The sequence below is a fragment of the Mchenga conophoros genome, linkage group LG9 (assembly GCF_057382185.1).
Source record: "Mchenga conophoros isolate Kocher_MC1m ecotype Shallow Benthic linkage group LG9, M_conophoros_male_GT1.1, whole genome shotgun sequence".
Classification (NCBI taxonomy): Eukaryota; Metazoa; Chordata; class Actinopteri; order Cichliformes; family Cichlidae; genus Mchenga; species Mchenga conophoros.
In genome coordinates, this window is record NC_140534.1 from 20,985,533 (window position 1) to 21,009,855 (window position 24,323).

A 24,323-nucleotide genomic window follows, 5' to 3' on the forward strand; every position below is an offset into this window, starting at 1 on the left:
ACGAGGCTTGAGGCTGGCTGGGTTCTCCTAGACCCCCAGCAGACGACACTTGAGGCTGGCTGGGTTCTCCTAGACACCCAGCAGACGACACTTGAGGCTGGCCGGGCTCCTCAGGCCCTCCAGCCGACGAGGCAGGACGCTGGCTGGGTTCACCTGAACCCCCAGCTAACATGACTTGAGACTGGACGGGCTCCTCAGGCCAATTCTGTCTAATTGCTGCTGCTAGTGGTTCAATAAAAATTGCAAATAGTGAAGGGGAGAGTGGGCATCCCTGCCTGGTGCCCCTCAAGAGACAGAAGCTGGAGGATGTCTGGTCATTTGTTCTAACACAAGCTGTTGGGGAATTATATAATATTTTTAACCAGTTTATGAAAGAGGATCCAAAACCAAATTTGTGTAAAGTTGCAAATAGAAATTTCCAGTTAACTCTGTCAAATGCTTTTTCTGCGTCTAAAGAGAATATTGTAGTTTCTAGGTTTTTACTGTATGAGTAGTCTATCAAATTAAGTAATCTACGTGTATTTGTTGATGAGTGCCTACCTTTTATGAAACCAGTTTGGTCAGGATGAATTAAGAGGGGGGTTATTTTCTCCAGTCTCTTTGAGAGAGCTTTGCAGATTATTTTAAGGTCTACATTTATAAGGGATATTGGACGATAGCTTGAGGGATATACAGGGTCTTTGCCTTGTTTTAGCAGGAGATTAATGTTTGCAGAATTCATATTTGATGGAAGTCTGCCCTTTTCTTTAATTTCCAACAACGTTCTGTAGAAAACTGGTGCTAGAATCGACCAGAATTCTTTGTAGAATTCTGCAGGAAAGCCATCTGGACCTGGAGCCTTATTATTGTGCATACTTATCAGGGCTTCCTGGAGTTCACCTGGTGTCAGTGGTGAATCCAGTGCCATTGCTTGAGTGTCCAATAATTTTGGAAGAGTTATGTTGTCCAAAAACTGATCAATTTCTTTTTTAGATGGGTTTATTTGTGGTGAATACAAAGTTTTATAGAAATCCCTGAAAATGTTGTTTATTTGTATCGGATCATATATTGTGTTCCCAGATGAATCTTGAACAGCACATATAGTTGTTTTTTCTTTATTTATTTTTAGCTGGTTTGCTAGAAATTGACCGGATTTATTACCATGTTCATAATTTTGTAGGCGTAGTCTTTGTACTAAGAATTTTGTTTTTTTATCAATTATCTCATTTAATTCTAGTTTTGTTTTGCGTATTTTGTTCAATGTTTCCTGATCTTGGTGGGACGCGTAGGCTTCTTCTAGTGATTTGATGTTTTTTTCTAATTCCTGAATATTTTTGTTTTCTTTTTTCTTTTTATGTGATGAGAAAGAAATTAGCGTCTGGACTTCTTTAAGTTGCTTGAAGACGTTTCACCTCTCATCCGAGAAGCTTCTTCAGTTCTACGGTCAAATGGTGGGGAGTCCCAGATTTAAACCTAGTGGGAGTGTCCCCCCACAGAGGGACAAAAGGACCCCCTGATGATCCTCTAATCGCCTGAGCCAAGGTGTGAAACTGGGTGTGGGTCCCAATCAGCCAGGGTTTCGGGTGAGCTCTTTTTGAAACCTGGCCCCACCTTATCATGCGAATTCCTGAGGTGTGTCTGTGTGTCTTTGTGTGTCTGCAAAGACGTGACGTCCAACACATGCAGACACACAAAGACGCAGACGCACTCATAAAGTGAGTCAAGTTTGTTTCTCTAGCACATTTAAAGTACAGCTGTTGACCAATATGCTGTACATCTAAAATAATTAAATAACACCCAACACAGGATGAAATTACAGAGTTTAAGAAAGGAAACATAAAATTAGAAAACCTGAATAAAAACAGGACAAATAATTGTCATCTACACAATGAATTGAGATGCTCTTTTATTAAAAACTAAGCCAAAAGAGAACATAAACTGAAAAAAAAAAAACTGGCTCAAGGAAAAATATCAGATGCTAACAAGGCTAGACCACATGAAGATACTTTCAGGGAAGAAGAAATAAAAATGAAAACGTGTCTAATGGTCAGTGGAGGAATTTACAAAATCTGTGTTAGTTTTATATCAGCAACACTCCTCAAAGTTTTAAGACTGCTTCCTACACCTTTGCAACAATATTAATTCTTAAGAAAATCTCTTTAATGGCCAAAATATAAACACAAGAGGTTGGTCAAATACCTTTCATTTTATTTATTTTTTGCCATTTGTTTACAATTCAGGTTGAAATTCAGAGTCTGATCAAAGCTAACCAGAAAGAAAAAGGAAAAGCTTGTTTATGCGCTGGTATATGTTGCTTTAACAGCATCGCTGAAGGTTTATGCCAAAGGATGGTTGCACACAAGCATCACTTCATGCCTTTGGACTTTTCAGAGCTCCAGATTTCTTCGCACTCTCTGTTCACCACCAGTTTGCCGTCATCGGTCAGTTGAAGACGGCACATGTTGCACTTGGCAGAGTTGGCAGAGTTTGTGTGCCACCTAGGCGTGTCACACTTGTTGTACATGACCAGGTTGCAGTCAGCCTGCATGCACAGACGGACGGCGTCTGATCCATAGGTGTCTGAAGCCCACAAAGGCTTCCAGCCATAGATGACAAAGTTACCATCATCCTGTAGCCATAAATTATATGTTAGATAACTGTCAGCACGCATGACTGGGAAACAAGGCTTTTATGAGCTTCTGAACTGAGAACATTTAGTCACCTGAAATATAGCTTTGAACTGCTTGTTGTTGGACACCAGGTAGTCTCCCCTGCGGAGCTCATCATTTTTGGACAAGAAGTTTCTGCTCATGATTCTAAAAGGAGAGAATATAGATGAGCTTGTATCCACAATATGCATTTAAAAGTATCAGGAATGTGTGAATCAATCAGTCAGTAGAGATGCGTAGAATACTTACAGGTTTTAATATTTCACACCAGCCGGTCTGCAAGCAGAAGAGAAGGGAAGAGTTAAAACTGAAAGCATATCACTTCATCTTTATATAATCTTGACCGGGGGTGGAGTCACACTCACTGCCCTTTACAGTAAAGGGATTGCATTTCCTAAGAAGTGTGTGTGTGTGTGTGTGTGTGTGTGTGTGTGTGTGTGTGTGTGTGTGTGTGTGTGTGTGTGTGTCCTTTGGTTGGGGGTGAGGGAGAGGGGATCGGGGGGGGGGTTTGTTTTATGTGTTGTTGGAGTGTCTCTTTTTTCAAGCCACAGAACTCATATTGGGTGTGTATAGGAATTTCTTTTACTTGTGTATTAATCACATTATTTTATTGTATAATGCATTGGTGCCACTTGATTTTAACAAGTCTCACACTCATACAGTAAGACAACTGGTGGAGGTGTAGTAAGGAAGTTGGGGGAAGCAGGAACTCCACAGGAAGAGTCTTTTGTCTCTTCGAGGACTCTGGGAGGTATAGCAAGGGAGTGTGAACCTTAAGGTGTGAAACAGCTGTGTACTGCCTTTTGTTCCTGGAGAAGGTATTTAACTGAGAGCCATGCTAGGCTCAGGGAGACTCTGCTGACCTGCCCCGCAGTCATGTAGGCTCTCCACAAGCTTGGTTTTCTGTTCTTTGTGTGTTTGGATTAAAGAATGTTAGCTACCGCTCACCGCTCGTCTGCAGGCTTTATTTAAATGGAAAACTTCCACAACAGGTGTTATACCATGTTCTGTTCTGGGCTTCTCTCATGCTTTTCTGTTTTTGCATCCCTTCATTATCTTTCTATAATCTTACATGATTAGTCCCATAAATCTGCTCAGCTGGAACGTTAAACCATCCTATTAAGAGAGGAAAGGTTTTTGCTCAAATTAAACAAGAAAATGCCTCCATTGCCCTTTTACAAGAAACCCATGTCAGAGGTTAACTCAGGGCTTATGTCTCGGTGGGCGGGGCAGCAGTTTCATTTATGTTTTGAGGCCAAGGCCAGAGGAGTATCAATTCTCATCAGCCCCAGGGTTCCATTCAAACAATATGTTATTTCAGATCAACATGGTTGTTTTGTCATTGTTTCAGGGAGGTTGTATAACGTACAGGTAGTTTTGGTCAATGCATATCCTCCTAACACAGATGATCCCAAGTTTTTCAAACATCTTTTTTCGAATTTACCAGACGTAGGCTCGTACTCTTTGATACTTGGCGGAGACTTAAACTGCTGGTTTGACCCTGTTTTCAAGGGTTCAAGTTTCTTTATTTGTCACATGCATAGTTATAAGATAAGATAAGATAAGATAACTCTTTATTGTCATTGCACAGTCATACATAGTACAGTAGTACAATGAAATTGGAAAAACTGTCCTACGTCGGCACTACATATAACACAACACGACACGATATGACACATCACAACGTAACAAACAACACAACACAGTATATTAACTTAGTATAAAAAAGAAGAATAAGTGTATGTGTATTGCACACTGTTATTATTGCACATTAATTATTATTGCACCTTGTTATAAATATAAATATTATTGTTATCGTTTTAAACATTGTTACCTCCCCCTAAAAAGTCCAGGGAGGTATCCAGTCAGGTCAGCTATTTACATTGATCAGGGCTATTGCCCTGTTGTAAAAGCTGTCCTTGAGTCTATTTGTTCGGGACCTCAGCAGCCTGAACCTCCTGCCAGACGGCAGCAGCTTAAACACCCGGTGTCCTGGGTGTGTGCAGTCCCGTAGGATGCTGCGTGCCCTCTTGAGACAGCGATACAAGTATACAAGTATGACACACAGTGAAATGTAGCCTGACACGCTCCTCGACATGTGGAAAAATGAGGGGGGGGGGGGGGGGTAGAGGAAGAACATTATATAAATATATAGTATATACATTGGGTGAATGAATGTGCAGTAGTAGCAGCAAGCAGGTGAATTCTGTACATTAATATGAATAGACATCTGACTATTTTACAGGATAGACAATATAGACATATTTAAAATTAAAGGAATTGAAATGTACATTGTGCCTTGGTTTAGTGTCTGGAAGAGAGTCCTGTCTCAGTCAATTATAGATGATGTGAGAGGGCGGGTGTGTGTGTTTAGGGCCCGGATGGCTTGGGGATAGAAGCTCCTCTTGAGTCTCTCTGTCCTTGCCCGGATGATGCGGAACCTTCTACCAGATTGCAGAAGTTGGAACAGTTTGTTGCCAGGATGGGACGGGTCCTTCAGTATCTGCGCTGCTCTAGTCCGGCATCTCCTGGTGTAGGTGTCCTGAAGCGGGGGGAGAGCAATCCTGCAGCAGCGTTCTGCTGTACGGATCACTCTCTGGAGAGCTTTTTGGTCCTTCACACAGCTGTTCCCAAACCACGATGTCATGTTCTGTGTGAGGATGCTCTCCACAGCGCCTGTATAGAAAATCCTGAGGATCTTTGGAGAGACCCTGAACTTCCTCAGTTGTCGTAGGTGATACAGGCGCTGCCTAGCCTTTTTGGTCTGGACCTGAATGTGGGCAGCCCATGTCAGGTCTGAGGAGATGTGGACACCAAGATACTTGAAGGACTGCACCCTCTCCACTGGAGCTCCATTGATGATAATGGGCTTGTAGTCTCTGTGCTGACCCCTTCTGAAGTCCACCACCAGCTCCTTGGTCTTGCCGACATTCAGCTGGAGGTGGTTGTCCTGGCACCATGATGCCAGATTCTTCACTTCATCCATGTAGGCGCCTCATCGTTGTTGGAGATGGCACCCAACACCACTGTCGTCAGCAAACTTCACAATGGTGTTGGAGCCATGGGTGGCCACACAGTCTGAAGTGTAGCGGGAGTAGAGCAGTGACCAGAGGACACATCCCTGAGGTGCTCCTGTGTTGATGGTGATGCTGTTAGAGACGCATCTACCCACCCTCACCACCTGAGTTCTGCCAGTGAGGAAGTCCAACACCCATGCACACAGACGGCTGTTAAGTCCCAGATCCCTGAGCTTTGTGAACAGTCTGCAGGGCACTATTATGTTAAACGCTGAACTGTAATCAACAAACAGCATTCGCACATAGTTACCCTGTTTCTTGTCCACGTGGCTGAGAGTGGTGTGTAGGACGTGGGCGATGGCATCCTCTGTGGATCTGTTGGATCTGTAGGCGAACTGCAGCGGATCTGTGGTGTCTGGGATGGAGGAGGAGATGATGTTCTTCAGCAGCCTCTCAAACACCTTCATTACTACCGAGGTCAGTGCAACTGGCCGGTAATCGTTCAGGGATGAGGGTTTGCTGTTCTTGGGCACAGGGATGATGGTGGATCTTTTGAAGCATGTGGGGACCACAGACTTCGCCAGGGACTCGTTGAAGATGTAAGTGAACACACCTGCTAGCTGGTCCCCGCTGCTTTCCTTGTGTTCACTCTCCTCAATGCCACTCGGACGTCATGCTCCGCGATACTGGTCACCGGTCTCTCGCTGATGACGTCACTGTCCTCGGTAGTCAGGCGGCAGATAGCATTAGCCGCCTGGCTAACCTCGAAACGGGCGTAGAACCGATTCAGCTCGTTGGTGAATGCAGAGTCGGCGTTGATCGGCGCAGTGTCCCTGGCTTTGTAGTCCGTAATGGTGCGTAGTCCGTGCCACATACTCCGTGTGTTGCCCTGGTGGAAGCAGGATTCCACACGTTCCCGGTACCGCCGTTTGGCATCTCTCACCGCGCGCCGCACGCCGTATGAGACCGCATTGTAGGCGCTCATATCGCCAGTGGCGAGACCCGTGTTGTAGGAGGCGGTCCTGGCGTTTACTGCAGTGCGGATCGATCTGTCCATCCACGGTTTCTGGTTTGGGAATGTGGTGACTCTCGCAGTGGGGATAATCTCCTCCGCTAGCATATTGACGAAGCATACTGCTACTTCCGTAAACTCGTTGATGTCGACTGCGCATGCTCTGAACATGTCCCAGTCGACGTCGTTGAGTGCGTCCTGTAGCGTAGCTTCTGATTGGGCAGTCCACCGTTTTACCTCTCTCGTGGTTACGTCTTCCATCCGTATGCTTTGTTTATACTGGGGAATGAGGAAGATGGCGTTGTGGTCAGACTTCCCAAAAGCCGGGTGTGAGACAGCTTTGTAGCCCTGCTTGTATGGCGTGTAGCAGTGATCCAAAATTCGATCCACTCTCGTTGGACACAAGACATGCTGGTAAAAGTTTGGCATGACTTGTCTGAGGTTCGCTTTGTTAAAGTCTCCTGCTACAATGAGGGCTGCGCCCGGGTCCTTGTTTTGAAGCAAGCTCAGCACATCATGTAATTCGGACAAAGCCATACCTGTGTCCGCTTGGGGTGGGATGTAGACCACCGTGGCGATGACCGAGGTGAACTCACGGGGCAGATAGAAAGGGCGGCACTTAATGATCAGGAACTCCAGATGTGGCGAGCAGCCGCTGGAAAGAGTAGAAATGCTCCTGGCATCACACCACTTTCTGTTTACCATGAAACACACTCCTCCACCTTTGGTTTTGTTTGACTCTGCCGTTCTGTCCGCGCGGAGCACAAAAAATGAATCCGATGGCGTTACGGCCTGGTCCGGCACGGTGGGGGACAGCCATGTCTCCGTGAAGCACAGAATGTTGCAGTCCCTCATGTCACGTTGGAAGGTGACCCTTGCTCTTAGGTCATCGAGCTTGTTCTCCATGGATTGTACATGCGCGATGCACCTGCTGTCTCAGTCTGTTCCTAATGCCAGCGCGTTTCCCCCGGCGCTTCTTTGTTCTGCGCCTCGGATGAGTGGCCCGTCCTTTGTTGTTCTCCATGCCGCGTAGAATCTCTGGCGGCCAGGAAGGGTCAGGTTTAAAAGTGTCCAAGATTAGATGTGCAACCTTGTCACCGATGTTTACAAGTGATCCGCTGTCGTATACTATAAGACTAGAGGATTTTGGGATGTAAACCAGAGCAAAAAATAAGTAAAAAACAAGAAAAGTGGATAGTCGGAGCGGAGGGTCAGGAAGGCGTCTGGACGTGGCCGCACCATCTGGATCGATCCTCATTAAAACCGGCCTGTCTGAGTAAGTCATCCTCGCGTATTCATTCAGCTTTTTCTACATATTGGGTAGGGGTATTTGGCGACATCTTCTTCCGACCGACAGGGAGTATTCTTTTTTCTCTAATGTCCATCACACTTTTTCTAGGATAGGCGACCTTTTCTTAGATAACTATTTGACTAGCATCGCGAGTGCCTGTGAATACCATGCCATAGTTATATCAGACCACGCCCCCCTAATTTTGACTCTGTCTATGACGACTTACCTAGAACAGACAGGAGTTGGCATTTTAACCCCACACTACTAACAGATAATACCTTTCTGGAATTTATGAATAACCAAATAAATTCTTTTAGACATAAACCTTTCCCTGAACATTTTTAGCCTTTTAGTTTGGGACTCAATGAAGGCCTATCTCCAAGGACAGATCATTTTTATATACAGCTATACAACCTCACGTTTTCCATCAGATGGCGAGCATCTACAATGGGGTGGCTATGACTCAGGTGATATAGCAGATCAGCTACTGATCGGAAGGTTGGTGGTTCGATCCTTGGCTTCCCCAGTCTACATGCCAAGTATGCTTGGGCACGATACTAACCCCAAAATTTCCATGGTCCTGTTAGGGAACCTGGGTGGTTGAGCCACTTTTCTTTTCTGTTAATAGAATTTTGAGTCTTGTCATTCATTGTGTTTTCTGTGTATCTTATGTTTCCTAGTTCAGTTTGTTTACACTCTTGAGTTTATTCAGTATTTCTAGTTCCTTGAGCTCCATCAGTCTGCGCCTCGGTGTGTGCGTTCCTCGTACTTCATGTTTTACTTTCAGTAATGGTCTCCTGTCTGGTGTGCGTCATTTTCAGTTTTGCATCCACCTGTCTCGTCTGTTAGATTTTTGCCAGCTGTGTTTCCCAGATGTTTCCTCTTTGCCTTGATTTCCTCTTGTATTTAGTGTCTGCGTCTCCCTCTGTCCTGCATCCCGGTCTCCCTCAAACAGGGAGAACGAACAGTCGGGGGGGGGGGCTGTGTTCTGCCAGCCTGTTTGTTTAGTTTTCCTATGCCTCCCAGTTTTGTTTTATGTACATTTGGTTTCCAGTATTAAAGCTGAGGATTAAGTTTAGCCTTATCTGAGAGTCTGTATTTTGGGTCCTCAATCCTGCCTGCCTCACACAGTACATGACTAGTCCTGAGTGTTTGTCACGTTTCTCATAATGTTCTCATATGCATCCCTGTCTAATTCTAACCCTGTTATCTCATCATGACCCAGAAACATTTTCTGTAAGTCAGTTCATGGAAGCAAACTAGCCACCACTAATCGGAAACAGAAATTTAGTTGAGCAACTTTTGGGTGTAGAAAGTTCAGAAAAAATGGATGTGAAAGCATGAGTGGTTAATTTAAAATAATCTAACAAAAACTTACAAAATCAAGTTTGCTGATGGTTTGGTGTGCAGTGGGGAAAATTCTAGTTTTCACATTGTCAGACATTTAGATGTAGGTGTTTATAATCTCATTCTAGAATTTTTGTATATCCTTTGCATGCTTGGATGAAGTATGTGAAAACTGCTCAGCTTTGCTTAACGATGTTTGACTATGTTATCTGCTAACTGTGTAGGTCATAGAAGTACAAAATTCCCAAGATGACCAGTGCCAGGAACTTCCTTGGAAAAGATAGTGGGAGTTGCTCTCTGCCCAGCAACAGCCTGTGGGACAAAAACCTGTTGTAACTAAAAGATACAGAGAGTTGTGTGTGAGGGGATAAAAGGGATGCTGCTAACAAGTGCTCATGCTGACATGCAAAAATGCTCCACATGCACACAGACTCTGTTGCAAGAAGCCATTGAACACTTAGAATGCATTTCATGCCATCCAAAGGGCACTATGTACATTTAACAAACAAAGCCTATAAATCTCTGCCTATGTATACAATGTCTGTGTGTAGTGAGAAGGTGGAATTTCTTGTAGACTCCGGAGCCACTCACATCCTGGGCCATCTGACTTCAGGAAATCACATGATACGGTGAGGTTAGGTTTCACAATGAGCTCACCCGAAACCTTGGCTGATTTTTGACCTACACCTGTTTTCATACCTTGGCTCGTGTGATTAGTTAGAAGATCATTAGGGGGCTCATTGTCCCTCTTGGAGGGACACTCCCACAGGGCTTAAATCTGGGACTCTCCACCATTTGACCCTAGAACTGAAGAAGCTTCTAGGATGTAAGGTGAAACGTCTTCAAGCAACTTAAAGAAGTCCAGACGCTTTTCCTTAATTCCTTAATTCAATTCAATTTTATTTATATAGCGCTAAATCACAACAACAGTCATCTCAAGGCGCTTTATATTGTAGGTAGACCCTACAATAATACATACAGAGAAAAACCCAACAATCATGACCCCCTATGGGCAAGAATTTTGGCGACAGTGGGAAGGAAAAACTCCCTTTTAACAGGAAGAACCAGCAGAACCAGGCTCAGGGAGGGGCGACCAGTTGGGGTGAGAGAAGGAAGACAGGATAAAGACATGCTGTGGAAGAGAGACAGAGATTAATAACAGATATGATTCAATGCAGAGAGGTCTATTAACACATAGTGAGTGAGGAAGGTGACTGGAAAGGAAAAACTCAATGCATCATGGGAATCCCCGGCAGCCTACATCTATTGCAGCATAACTAAGGGAGGATTCAGGGTCACCTGGTCCAGCCCTAACTATATGCTTTAGCAAAAAGGAAAGTTTTAAGCCTAATCTTAAAAGTAGAGATAGTGTCTGTCTCCCAAATCCAAACTGGAAGCTGGTTCCACAGAAGAGGGGCCTGAAAACTGAAGGCTCTCCCTCCCATCCTACTTTTAAATACTCAAGTAAACAACAACAAGTTGGCCTGCAGAGCGAGAGCGAAGTGCTCTAATAGGGTGATATGGTACTACAAGGTCATTAAGATAAGATGGGGACTGATTATTTAAGACCTTGTATGTGAGGAGCAGGATTTTGAATTCAATTATGGATTTAACAGGAAGCCAATGAAGGGAAGCCAAAACAGGAGAAATATGCTCTCTCTTTCTAGTCCCTGTCAGTACTCTTGCTGCAGCGTCACACTAGAGATGTTGCGCAAATGGAAGAACGCAGTCTTACATATTTGTTTAATATGCGCATTGAAGGACATGTCTTGGTCAAAAATGTCTCCAAGGCTCCTCACAGCGTTACTGGAGGCCAAGGTAATGCCATTCAGAGTAAGAATCTGGTTAGATACCATATTTCTAAGATTTTCAGGGTTTATTACAATAACCTCAGTTTTATCTGAATTAAGAAGCAGAAAGTTAGCAGCCATCCAGGTCTTTATGTCTTTTAAGACATTCCTGCAGTTTAACTAATTGGTGTGTGTTATCTGGCTTCATGCATAGATAGCGTTGGGTGTCATCAGCATAGCAGTGAAAATGTATGCTAGCACCCAGCACTGAACCCTGTGGAACTCCATAATTGACCTTAGTGTGTGAAGAGGACTCTCCATTTACATGTACAAATTGGAGTCTATTAGATAGATATGATACAAACCACTGCAGTGCAGTACCTGTAATACCTACAGCATGTTCTAATTGCTCTAATAGGATATTATGGTCAACAGTATCGAACGCTGCACTGAGGTCTAGCAGGTCAAGCACAGAGATAAGTCCACTGTCAGAGGCCATAAGAAGATCATTTGTAACCTTCACTAAAGCTGTTTCTGTGCTGTGATGAGCTCTGAAACCTGACTGAAACTCTTCAGATAAGCCATTCCTCTGCAGATGATCTGTTAGCTGTTTGACAACTACTCTTTCAAGGATTTTTGATATGACAGGAAGGTTGGAGATTGGCCTATAATTAGCTAAGACTGCTGGGTCTAGAGATGGCTTTTTAAGTAAAGGTTTAACTACAGCTAGCTTGAAGGCCTGTGGTACATAGCCGATTATTAGAGATAGGTTGATCATATTTAAGATCGAAGCATTCATTAATGGCAGGACTTCTTTGAGCAGTTTTGTAGGAATGGGGTCTAAAAGACACGTTGATGGTTTGGAGGAAGTAATTATTGAAGTTAACTCAGAAAGATCAACTGGAGAAAAAGAGTCTAAATGAATATCAAGGGTACTGAAAGTACCTGTAGATAATATTACATCTGTGAGATGATTTTGAGTAATTTATTTTCTCTAATTAAAATTTTATTTGTGAAGAAGTTCATGAAGTCATTACTAGTTAACGATTGTTGGCTCAAAAGAGCTCTGACTTTTTGTCAGCCTGGCTACAGTGCTGAAGAGAAACCTGGGGTTGTTCTTATTTTCTTCAATCAGTGATGAATAGTAAGATGTTCTGGCTTTGCAGAGGGCTTTCTTATAAAGCAGCAAACTATTTCTCCAGGCTAAAAGATGATCTTCTAAATTTGTGACACGCCATTTCCTCTCCAGCTTACGAGTCATCTGCTTTAGGGTACGTGTTTGAGAATTATACCACGGAGTCAGGTACTTCTGATTAGAGACCTTAGTTCTCACCGGAGCTACAGTATCCAGAGTCGTACGTATTCTTAAACGTAGTTAAAGCGCTTTCAGAAAGACATCTACTGTAATGAAGTCTGTTCTCCACCGCTGTGTAATCAATTATCGTAAATGTAAATGTTATCAGGAAATGATCAGACAGGAGAGGGTTTTCAGGAAACACTGTTAAATGTTCAGTTTCTATGCCACATGATAAAACAAGATCTAGAGTGTGATTAAAGTGGTGGGTGGGTTCTTTTACAGTTTGAGAGAAGCCAATTGAGTCTAATAACAGATTAAATGCCATGTTGAGGCTGTCATTTTTAGCATCTACATGGATGTTAAAATCACCCACAATAATTATTTTATCTGAGCTGAGAACTAAATCAGATAAAAAGTCTGAGACAGAAAGTCTGAGTTTCTGCCTTACACAGACAGAAACTCTGTGTAAGGCCCAGGTGGACAATAGATGATAACAAGTAAGACTGGTTTCTGAGTTTTACAGCTGGGGTGAAAAAGGCTAAGCATCAGGCTTTCAAATGAATTAAAAGTCTGTCTTGGTCTTTGGTTGATTAATAGGCTGGTGTGAAAAATTACTGCCACTGATGCTACCGCTGATACTGTATTGTTCTTTCTTTGTGATTGTTTATGTTTAAGTTGTTTGTTGCTGGTTTTTAGTTTGTTTTTTGTCTTTTTGGGAGCTGACACAGTCTCTATTGAGATGGGTTTTTGGGGGGGTAGCAGGAGGAGAGAAGCTGCAGAGAGGCGTGTAAGGCTGCAACTCTGCTTCCTGGTCCCAACTCTGGATAGTCATATTTTGGGGGGTTTAATAAATTTGTCCATGTTTCTAGAAATGAGAGCAGCTCCATCCAAAGTGGGATGGATGCCGTCTCTCCTAACAAGACCAGGTTTCCTCCAGAAGGTTTGCCAATTATCTATGAAGCCCACATCGTTTCTGGGACACCACTCAGACAGCCAGCAATTTAAGGAGAACATGCGGCTAAACATGTCACTCCTGGTCTGATTGGGGAGGGACCAGAGAAAACTACAGAGTCCGACATTGTTTTGGCAAAGTTGCACACCGATTCAATATTGATTTTAGTGACCTCCAATTGGCGCAACCGGGTGTCATTACTGCCAACGTGAATTATGATTTTACTGAATTTACGTTTACCCTTAGCCAGCAGTTTTAAATTTCCTTCAATGTCGCCTGCTTTAAAGTATTTAAGTGCATATGCATATGCTTAGTTGTGACACTGCGATAGACTTCAGTGAAAGTTTCTAAAACTACATGAACCTATTTCAGCCTCAGCAGTTGGAGAAGACAACTCCCTTTACAGGTGCTGATAACGCAAAGGCCGTAAAACAGTAGACCCATTGTTCAGTTAGGTTTCATAGCGAGGCGCGTGATGTGTGGTATGATCAATTTGTAACTTCCTCCCTCTTCCTTGGAATGCATAAAGGAGTGGGAGCACCAATTCTGTTTCAGAACGCTCATTACCTTGTGTCCCTTTCTGTCTGTCCTGTTTAGTTCTGTCAAGTTCATATGTCTTAGTCCTGTTTTTTTTGTTTTGTTTTGTTTTTTTAGGGTGTTTGTTTAGTTTTGTGTCCTGTTGTGTTGTTGGATTCTGTTCACTTGTGTCTTTTCCCCAGCTGTTTCCTCTCTCCCTAATTGCCTTGTGTGTATTTAAGTCCAAAATTGCTGTCTGCTTGTTGTCTTGTCCGTCCTCGCAGAATGTTTTGTTTGAATATTCTTTGTTTGGCTGGCTCTTTTGAAAATCTGGATAATTTGTTCTCAGTTTAAGTTAATAAAGCTGCTTTTCAGTTTATCCCTCCTGTTTCTGAACCCTTAATTTGGGTCAAGCTCTCCCAGTCATACAGCAAACTTTTCCAATTTCACTAAAAATGCAAAATATGAAACAACAGGCCCTGAAATCTCAAAGCTGAGTAATATTCAAGAATGGATCTTGGCAGTTTTGAAACGCTTCCCAGGATAAGCCACAAAATGTCCTTAAATATCCTGCCTATGAACGCAGCTCAGGATTACATGATGTTTATTTCTTAGTGCAGCTGAGTTTGTGTGTTTCTGTGTGTTGCAGAAAACTACAACACTGTTGTTAGCGTTTAGAAATTGTAGGTTATAAAACAGTATGAATGTGTTTTGAAACATGGCGGTGCAGCGTTTATCACTGTCAGCTCACAGAAAGAAGGTCCTGGGTTTGAGCCTTTCTGTGTGGAGTTGTTCTGTTCTCCCTGTACCTGCATGTTTTCTCTTCAGCCTCCTCTCACAATCCAAACACATGCATGAATGATTGTGCGTCTCAGTGTTACTCCTGCAATAGACTGCTAACCTGTCCAGGGTGCACCTTACCGTTCACCTCCTGGCACCTGCATAGGCTCCAGTCTCACCACAACTCTGGATTCGATAAGTGATTCAGAAAAAGGGGATTTTCAAATGTAGTAATTTTCTTTTTATGTCAAATGTTTCACATAAACTACAGAAGCATTAGAGCGACACCTTGTGGTCTCTCTTCGCAGCTGCAAATAACAATCCTTTGATTTGAATCATATTCTTCCTCTGCACCATAAACACTCAGACTCTTGGACTCTGACCACGAGTGACGTCCTAGTGGATTCATGAACTGTCAGTGCAGATGCTTGTCAGACACCTCATGTGTGCTAGTTTTTAGAGTGACAAAGAAACAACAGACAAGACTTCAACACAGGAAAGAAGCAGCATTTGTTTCACAATGACTGTGGTGCACAAGTGGTTTCAACATCCGCACTTTAATCAGTGCTATAACGTATATGTAATTAACAAAAAAACCATGACAACCAGAGACTGTATATACCTTTATGCTTATATGCTTTGGATGGGTTAGAGGACAGTGTCTTATTGCCTATAGAACATCTTAACATACATTTTATTGCTGTTTCTTTTTTTTAAACCCAAATTTTGTCCTTTTCAGCATTTCCAGCAACACTGCAGGTCCTCTTGTTAGGAATCAGTCTGCTCCACTGAGTGAGAGACACGGTTGTTTAAAAGTTTTTGACTCTGTGTTTATTTATTCATAATTGAATCTGGACTTGTTCTCCTTAACATCCCGAATAGATGGAACATATTTAATAAAAACATACATTTTATCACCATACATGACGGTTTACATGCAAAGATGGTTTCATATATGACTTCAGAAGCATCACTTTGTGCCTCTGGACCATGTGGAGCCCACCAACATGACATTTTTTCTCTTCTCCCAGCTTTTTGAATTTCATGTGTATCATATTTGCTTAATGTGGCATGAAAATTAAAGTTTATGAATTTAAAACTGAAATCAGATCTGCACTCGGTGCCTGGAAACACTCGACAAGGAATTGGCTACCCTCCTCTGACCTACAGTGGCTTGCAAAAGTATTCGGCCCTGCTTTTCAGTTATTTATTTGTAAAAAATGTTTGGAATCATGTATGATTTTTGTTCCACTTCTAACGTGTACACCACTTTGTGTTGGTCTTTCACGTGGAATTCCAATAAAATTGATTCATGTTTGTGACAAAATGTGGGAAAGTTCAAGGGGGCCGAATACTTTTGCAAGCCACTGTATATAAGTCGCTCATGGATTCTGGGTCCCTCAGACCCAGGTCCCTGACATCTAAAGTTATTGGAGAAAACCAAACAGTGTATCAGCACAAACACCTCATAACAACTGCGCTGCCCAGTGGTGGAGGGATGGTGATGCAGGCTGGCTTTACACCTACAAGACCTGGGTGCCTTGCAGTCATTGATTCAACCATAAGCTCTATATGCCTAATTACTCTAGATTCAAATGTGATGTCTGATAGCTAAACTACTACCCCCCTGCACCCCTGCTACTGTCACATGTGAAAATGATCCCAAGCACAGCAGCAACAACACCAACAGGATGACTGAAAATGAAAGAATGAAGGTGTTTGCAATGGCCCAGTCCAAGTTTGAAATGCTGTAGTGGAAGCTTAAGAGAGCGTTACATTAACAAATGTCCTCAAACCTCAATGGACTGAAGCCACATTGTGAACAAGAGTGGTGCCAAAATTCCCACACAATAATGTAAGAGACTGAAGATGATTACTATGCACTCCGTACCTCCAATTAAAATAAAAGCTCAAAGTAGTTATTTCTGCACTGCTCACAGCCAGTCTTTGTGGCATTAGTACTTACTTTAACAAAGGAAAACATGTGTTTCAAACAGGTTAAAGAGTCTAAGGGTGGGAATGTCCTGATGTGAAGCAACAGCTTGTCTACAGTTTTGGAGCCACAGATGAAATGAGGTACTGTATTCGTTTTGTAAACTGAGCCAAAGGAGAGTATATAAACTGAAAAAAGAACTGGGCCAAGGAAAAATATCAGTTGCTATTAGGTCTCGACAACATGAAGATACTTAATTCAGGGAAAAAGAAAGAAAAATGAAAGAATGTTTAATATTCAATGCAGGCCAGAGTCATCTACAAAATCTGTGTTAGTTTTGATATCAGCTACATACCTCAAAGTTTTATTATTTATTAATACTTAAGAAAATCTGTTTAATGGCATGAATGTAAACACAGGGAACAAGAGGCTGGTCAAATACCTTTCATTTTATTTTTATTTTTTGCCACTTGGTTACAATACTTTGTGCTTTACAGAGAAAAAATGCACATTCAGAGCTAAGATTCAGAATCTTGCAAAGCTAACCAGAAAGAAAAAGGAACGGCTTGTTTATGCGCTGGTATATGTTGCTTTAACAGCATCGCTGAAGGTTTATGTCAAAGGATGGTCGCACACAAGCATCACTTCATGCCTTTGGACTTTTCAGAGCTCCAGATTTCTTCGCACTCTCTGTTCACCACCAGTTTGCCGTCATCGGTCAGTTGAAGACGGCACATGTTGCACTTGGCAGAGTTGGCAGAGTTTGTGTGCCACTTAGGCGTGTCACACTTGTTGTACATGACCAGGTTGCAGTCAGCCTGCATGCACAGACGGACGGCGTCTGATCCTTCAGTGTCTGAAGTCCACAAAGGCTTCCAGCCATAGATGACAAAATTGCCATCACCCTGCAACCACAAAGAAATCACACATTAGATAACTGTCAGCACGCATGACTGGAAAACAAGGCTTTTATGAGCTTCTGAACTGAGAAAATTTGAAGTAGTCACCTGAAATATAGCTTTGTACTGCTTGTTGTTGGACACCAGGTAGTCTCCCCTCCGGAGCTCATCATTTTTGGACAAGAAGTTCCTGCTCATGATCCTGCAACACACAACAAAGTCAGAATTTTATTTGCGCACATCAATGAAACCTGTTCTTCTTACATTCGTTTTTATCCAAAAACTTGATAACAATTGCAAACTTCTCTTCATTTGCAGATATTTAACAGAATGCATTTATTTTAAAGTATACTTACAGGCTTGAATGTCTTCGACCAGTGAGAGTTCAGCAAATTCAGAGAGGTGATGTGTGAGAGGTAAAATTGACATTTTTATATACCACAGATGAGGGCGGTGACAAAAAGTGAAAAGGGGGCTGAGAAAGGGGCATTAAGCCCTCCTTTTTACGCTTTTGTTCGTCTGACATTTAAAATTTGACAGACTATACTTTAATCGTTCTGACCTTTCCATCTTGGCAAATCCGTCAACATCTTTGTATAGAAAAGTGTGATTATACAGCATGCAGCATTCAAGGTCATGCCTTCAGGGTCTTTACTAAGTACCTCTTCAACAAGTTTTGTCCTGTAAGGGCAAATCCTTTTCTAGGCAGCCCTGTGCTTTGAGTAATTTTAAGTAGTACTTTGAGTTAGCTACGTTAAGAATTTCCATTTCTGTCTTCTCACTCTTTTCTCTTAAGACTATAACATTAAAAAATACATGTAATCTGTGCAGTTTAACGGAAAAAAACCTGGCTGTCATTCTTACCTTTTTACATTTTTATTTTCCGGTTCTGTTCTGCTCAGTTGTTCAAGTAATACCAGGATATTAAAAGGTGAAGAAAAAAAACAATCTTCAAGGTTTTCAAACAACCTTTAAAGCTTTTAGAATTCAACTTTGAGCCAAATTTAAAAATCATGTTAATTACGTGAAATAGTATTTAGGTTATTGTAGAATTAAATTTACTTGTACGTATTATTACAGTGACATCTGCAGTCTTAACCAGCTTAACGTTGCTGTGTTCCTTAGAAGCCCTGCAAAAAAGTGGTTATTAGATGAGACAGTCTTTTTGTTAGTGGGCATGTTTCTATGATGAGGAATTTGGCCTGTAAAGAATCTGGATTTCTAACAAGTTTAAACAACACAGTAATGCATTGTTACGTTTCCTGGGTAATGCAACGGTTGGGTAATTTATTACACACACAGCTGTTTGACCTCTTTTTTATTATATGTCACACATGCAATGCAATGAGTTCAACAAGAAAAAAACACTTCTTTCACACGTTTATCACAAATGAGTGAGTGAATGATAAAAATTAAAGTGGAGTATGCATTTAACCAGTTAACTAATGGTTACTACAGATTTCTTTCCTTATAGCTTTCTGGATATATTTGAGCTGCAATGGGAAATCTATGCTTTCACAGCCAAAAGTGTAGGAGCGCCACTGTGGTAGACCATTTTTTTGTAGTGATCCTCCCTGGCTTTCTTCATCTCCTGAATCAAGAAAGAACACAAAAAGATGAATGTGTGAATATTATTCACACATAGAAAACTACACGGAAAGCTAAAAAATGTCCAGAGTTTTAAAAGTAAAATAGAGAGCAGAAGAACATCAAAAGCAAAAACATAGAAAAGGACAACAACCCAAAATGTTCTTATTACACATGAGTAATACTACCTCTGTGAATCTCGGTTTCTGGATACAGTGAACGTATGGGTTGGGTTGGGCTTCTATCTGTTCTCCTGATGTTTTGTAGCAAACTGCACAATCCATCAGAGGCTGTGGAGCAATGACAACATGAAGAGCATAACAGTGGTGCTGATGCTTTGATAGACGGTAAAGTTAACACTCCTTTTTTAAAAACACATTTGCTCACTCGATCATTCCTGTAGGGGCATCTCTGAGGGTCAGTCTCAGTTGTTCCTTTCGGACACCTGGTGGGTTTCAGGTGGAAGTGGTGGTAGAAGTATCTCATACCAAATCCACCCTGAAAGAGAACATAGGATAATTTTATGGGGAGCTACAAACACGTTGTTTGATACGTCTGTTCAGCTGATTTGTCAATGCAAATATCTTAACAGACAATCACATGGCAGCAACTGAATTGATGTAAACACTGCTGAGACAACCTACTAAAGTTCAAATAAAGCATTAGAAAGGGGAATTAAGTGAAACTAAATCTGGCATGGTTGTTGGTGCCAGACAGGCTGCTTTGAGTATTTTGGAAAATGCAGATCTGTTGGGATTTTCCAACACAACCATCTCTAGGGTTTACAACAACTGGTTTGAAAAAAAGAAACTATCCTGCAACCTCAACATTTAGATGAGACCATGGATCCATCCTGTCTTGTATCAAAAGGACAATGCACTGTGTGGACTTTGCATATTCTCCCCATGTCTGCGTGGGTTCTCTGCGGGTACTCTTGCTTTCTCCCACTGTTTAAAGACATGCAGTTAGTGGGTTTGGGTGACTCTAAATTGCCCTAGTGAATGTTGTTGGGTTGTTTTGTTTGTCTTTCAGTGTTAGCCCAACATTAGGCTGCTGACCTTCCTCTTGCTCTATGCTAGCTTGGAAACCCCGCAACCCTGATAAGGATAAATGGAAGAGAATTGATGGATTGAAAAGGTCGAAAGCACGATGGTTAAGTGGAAACTGCATCTTGGACAGAAACAGCTGCATTATACTGCTAGGACAACTTCAGCTCTTTGCAAGTATCTGCACACAGCATGCTAACATTGAACTAGCCAGACAGGATGCTAACGTTAAGCTAGCCAAAAACCCAGAGTGATTTTAAAGTTGACTGAATGCCGACCCCAGCCCAGCAGCCAGACCCTGAACTTCAAGAGGTAACAAACCAATGAGCAGTCAGCTGCCTCTTTTTCTAGCTGCTCATGTTTCTAAAGTTGATAGTTTTAAAGTCTCTGTGTGCTGTTTTTCATTTTTGCTTTGTGTTTTCAGCTTTGTGTTCGACTACACAGCAGGCAATTAATTTGCACAAATGTAATGTCTTTAATATACTGCCTAGTAATTGTGGTGACTCTCAAAATAGAGCCATCCCAATGAGAATCAATAAGTGGTAACAATAATTCTAACAAAATTATTGATTCGATAACAAAATCCTTATCATCTTTCTCATCCCTAATGGCTGATAAAGCCCATAAAATAAATGCAATAAATTGAATCTTTAATGTGTTTGTGTGGGAACAGCAGCCACAGAGAAAAGGTTCCACAGAGAAATCTGTTAGAAATGTAGTTTCTTGATGTAATTCCAGTTCAGTGTGCACAGCCCACTAACAGGCTTCAGAGCTTTTCTTTGGTTGTTTGTGATGGTCAGAGTTTAATCTGCAGGGGCTGTGGCCTCCACTTCGCTCCACCTCCTAAATTACGAGATAGTTTCTGGAAAGAGGACACATGTGAGGATGCCAGGGGGCAGAATAAAAGTCCAAATAAATCTTCATGCGCAGAGGTCATGCAGAACAAGACAAACAATCAAGGACTAAATTCCAAAAACAGCAAACTGATAAACAAGTAAGTAGGCCAAAGGGAACATAAGGGAACCAAGGACTACGAGGAAGACGTGATGAGTGTTATAAACACAAGTGAAATGGAAAACTGGCGTACTAAATAGTAGCATATGGGTAATTTAAAGCAACTAACAACACCTAACTACTGATTTTATTTTCTGTTTATTGCAGGTTATTATGCACAAGCTCGTTTTCATCAACGTTTGGAGAATAAAGAACATATTTGCCTGAAATAGCAGATAATCCACTGCAGCTGAGCCTCTTGGCTTGAAAGTACATCACCAGATAAATTGCACTTACGCTGGTGACAGCCAGAGCTTTATTATGAGTGTGTGGAGATATCCACCAAATATCTCTCTGTTCTTCAGTATACGTGCAGGTACAGTAGCAATACTCAGCTGAAGTGATCAGCAGATCTGAGATAAAACCAGCTCCAGTTCAGTTATCTGCCTCGCTCTCTCCCCATAGCACCCTGCATCTCACCATTCACATGTCCCCACATGTACATCCTGATGTGAAATCCTACAACTTTTTACCAGATATACATCTTTTTTGATTGTAAATGGTAAATGGGCTGTTTCTTAAATTGTGCTTTTTTACTCTATTTGAGCACTCAGAGCACTCTATACAACAATACCTATTCAAAAAAGCATGTTTTATTCTATGCCTCTTCCTAACATTCATACACATTCACACCACAATGAATCCTTTATAGGGCAACTCTGGGTTTCTGTATCTTGCACAAGGACACTTTGGTATGCAGACTGTGAAAGGCTCCAGTGTTTGAAAGTTTCACATTCAACACTTTCAGTTTTAGCTAAACCTCCTCTGTAAGGCCTTATATTTGAAAAAGAAAGGAGTGAAAGCAGTCTTTAATGTGTACATTCTCACAGAGACACACCTCATCCTGTTTTTTTCTCTGCTGGAAACATTTTCCTCCCTGACATTTAACATCTTGCGTACAGATAGGAAAACAAGTATGAGCCAGAATTTCCCGGAGCAAGAGAGAGGAAAAGTGTGCCAAGTCAGTGTTAACTGAAAGCAGACTTTTGGGTTTTTTTCTCTTTTTAAGATTACAATTCAATGTTTGTCTTTTAAATTTAGGCTGAAAATATCCTGCACACATTTGGGAGAGTGTGGTCTTTATCTCACCCCATCAGTGACGCTACATGTTTTCAAAGTGGGTGTCATTATGAAACAAAAAAACCCGAAGAGCTTGTAAAAGAGCTAAAGCTAAAAGATGCTTACCTCAGTTTCTAACTTCCCCACAGTTTTCAGAAAGCGATAATGCTGTTGGACCCTAGCGTGGGTGCTGAGCTGTTGCATTGCCAGATCCACTCCTTTCTTGTAGATTTCAGGCAGACCATTGTAAGAATCCTGAGCTTCAGCAGAGTACAGCACAGCAACTGCACAAACCAAAAGCAGCAAGCCAGCAGCCATTTTTCTCTGAGTCTGGGAGGAGAGCAGCTTAGAGAATAAAGACCCGAGTTCAAAACAAGTCCTATTATGGCTCTGGGAATCACAAGTGAAACTAAAAACATTGATCATTGACAGACCAGCAGCCGTACTCACTATTTACTTAATATCCCACCCGCTTTCCTGTAACACTCAGGAGGTCATAGCTTAAAACTTTCCAACAGAAAACATGCTCAGTGCCAAAAGAGGACTTAGATTATTACAATCAAGCCATGGTTCACTGATTCAGATCCTGGAAACAAGCTAAGCATGTGGTGCCAAGCTTTTAGCACCAGGACAAATCTAAAGGTTAGCAGTAATTAGATGAAAAGTTTTATTTTCATTTCATTAGATGGCTCTTTGTTTTTACCAACAAAAAAATAAAACCTTTATTTCTGCCAGCAGAACACAAAACAGGCCTTGTGGTGGCTTCAAAACATGATGATCCTTGTTGGACATTGGTGGCAAAAGAAATCAAAGGCTCAGTACTCCAAAGAAAAGTACTTAAAATTCTGCTTAAATCAAAAAAAAAAAAAAAAAAGTGAATGCACAGGTATTACAGAAAAATGTCCTTGTTAGTGTAGCAGAGCCAGTTTTACACACTTTATAAATATAGTTCCTTAAAAGGTTTCATGATAATACAGTTAAGGAGAAAAAAAAGCAGCAGTTTGTAAGCATTTTGTGGGGATTACATTATTTTTACATTATTTTTCTCCAGTAACCTCTTTGGGCCACAGTAGAAATCATGTGACAAGAGATCTAACTGAGAGACCTTTCAAGGGTTGATGGACCAAAAAGGTTGGGAAACACTGGTTTAACAAGTTCACGGATTAAATATTCTCTGTGTTTTTACAGTTTTTCTCAGTCGCTTTGGTGCTTTTCTCAGATCAGAATGAAAATTCTCAAAGCCATTAGTGCAACCTCCACAACATTTAGTCATTTGTGCACATCATAGTAGCAATTTCTCCTTCCTCTGAACAAATTGTAAATGCTCATGGACATGTATCAGTTGCTTTCATACAATTCTCTGCCGTCGACAACATTATCATTCGCTTATGTCATGTCAGTCAAAATGAACTATACTTTTAGATGCTGAATAGTCGTTCCCAATAAAACTAATAGTCTTCAATCATTGCATACAAAATTGGTGAATTAGTTTTTAAATGCTGAACTTCAGCTTTCACTGACGAGGAGGTGTGTGAAGTATCAGTTGTAATCAATGATAAGCCACTTGTTCACAGTCACTCATCAATCAATCCCATGAACCCTCAATTGGCAAGCATATATGAACCGAGCAGGACATAGTGTGTACCATTTCTACGATTCTGTGACACAGAAATGGAAGGTCAGCATCGTGGAAGAGGGGTGAGGATGCGGTGGGGACAAAACAGGGGAAGAGGGAGAAGACGCCAAATACATAGGCCGATTCCTAATGAAATTAGGGCAACACTTGTTGACCACGTTGTCAATCACGGCCTTACTGTTCTGTAAATAGTTTGAAATGTTTATTTAAAAAAAAACACATTGGCTGCATTTTTAGGTAATCCGCTGCAAAAAACTTTGTTTGCATAACTCAGTAACTTTTTTAAGAAGTAACTATATAATTAATTGCCCAACATTGGTCATTATTTACTGTATTTTGCAAACAGAGAGTTACTGGACTCTCTCCCAGACCACAGACTCATAATAAGTCAGAGCTTTATTTTTTTTTTTAAAAAAGTTTTTTCAAAATTGGAGTTCAAGTTATTTTTACTTCCAATAGT

General features: G+C 41.6%; 3 protein-coding genes across 4 annotated transcripts; all 3 read right to left on the bottom strand.

Moving 5' to 3' along the window:
* Window positions 1-1,868: 1,868 nt before the first annotated feature.
* On the bottom strand, window positions 1,869-2,988 carry LOC146567203 (B-type lectin plumieribetin-like). The gene is made up of 3 exons (XM_085286886.1): window positions 2,898-2,988; window positions 2,702-2,795; window positions 1,869-2,608 (listed from the first exon to the last, which is right to left on the bottom strand). The coding sequence occupies exons 2-3, from the start codon at window positions 2,789-2,791 to the stop codon at window positions 2,345-2,347; spliced, it is 354 nt and encodes a 117-aa protein (XP_085143012.1). The 5' UTR covers window positions 2,792-2,795; window positions 2,898-2,988; the 3' UTR covers window positions 1,869-2,344.
* Window positions 2,989-17,014: 14,026 nt separating this feature from the next.
* LOC146567204 (B-type lectin plumieribetin-like) lies at window positions 17,015-18,642 on the bottom strand. 2 transcript variants are annotated; one of them, XM_085286888.1, is made up of 3 exons: window positions 17,839-18,642; window positions 17,591-17,684; window positions 17,015-17,488 (listed from the first exon to the last, which is right to left on the bottom strand). In XM_085286888.1, exons 2-3 carry the CDS (start codon window positions 17,678-17,680, stop codon window positions 17,225-17,227), a joined length of 354 nt encoding a protein of 117 aa, XP_085143014.1. In that variant the 5' UTR covers window positions 17,681-17,684; window positions 17,839-18,642; the 3' UTR covers window positions 17,015-17,224. The 2 variants fall into 2 exon arrangements, with proteins under 2 accessions (XP_085143014.1, XP_085143015.1); XM_085286889.1 differs by lacking the exon at window positions 17,839-18,642 and having other exon boundaries at window positions 17,591-17,832.
* Window positions 18,643-18,783: 141 nt separating this feature from the next.
* LOC146567205 (uncharacterized) lies at window positions 18,784-22,693 on the bottom strand. The gene is made up of 4 exons (XM_085286887.1): window positions 22,354-22,693; window positions 19,457-19,567; window positions 19,258-19,359; window positions 18,784-19,073 (listed from the first exon to the last, which is right to left on the bottom strand). The coding sequence occupies exons 1-4, from the start codon at window positions 22,651-22,653 to the stop codon at window positions 18,990-18,992; spliced, it is 597 nt and encodes a 198-aa protein (XP_085143013.1). The 5' UTR covers window positions 22,654-22,693; the 3' UTR covers window positions 18,784-18,989.
* Window positions 22,694-24,323: the final 1,630 nt, after the last annotated feature.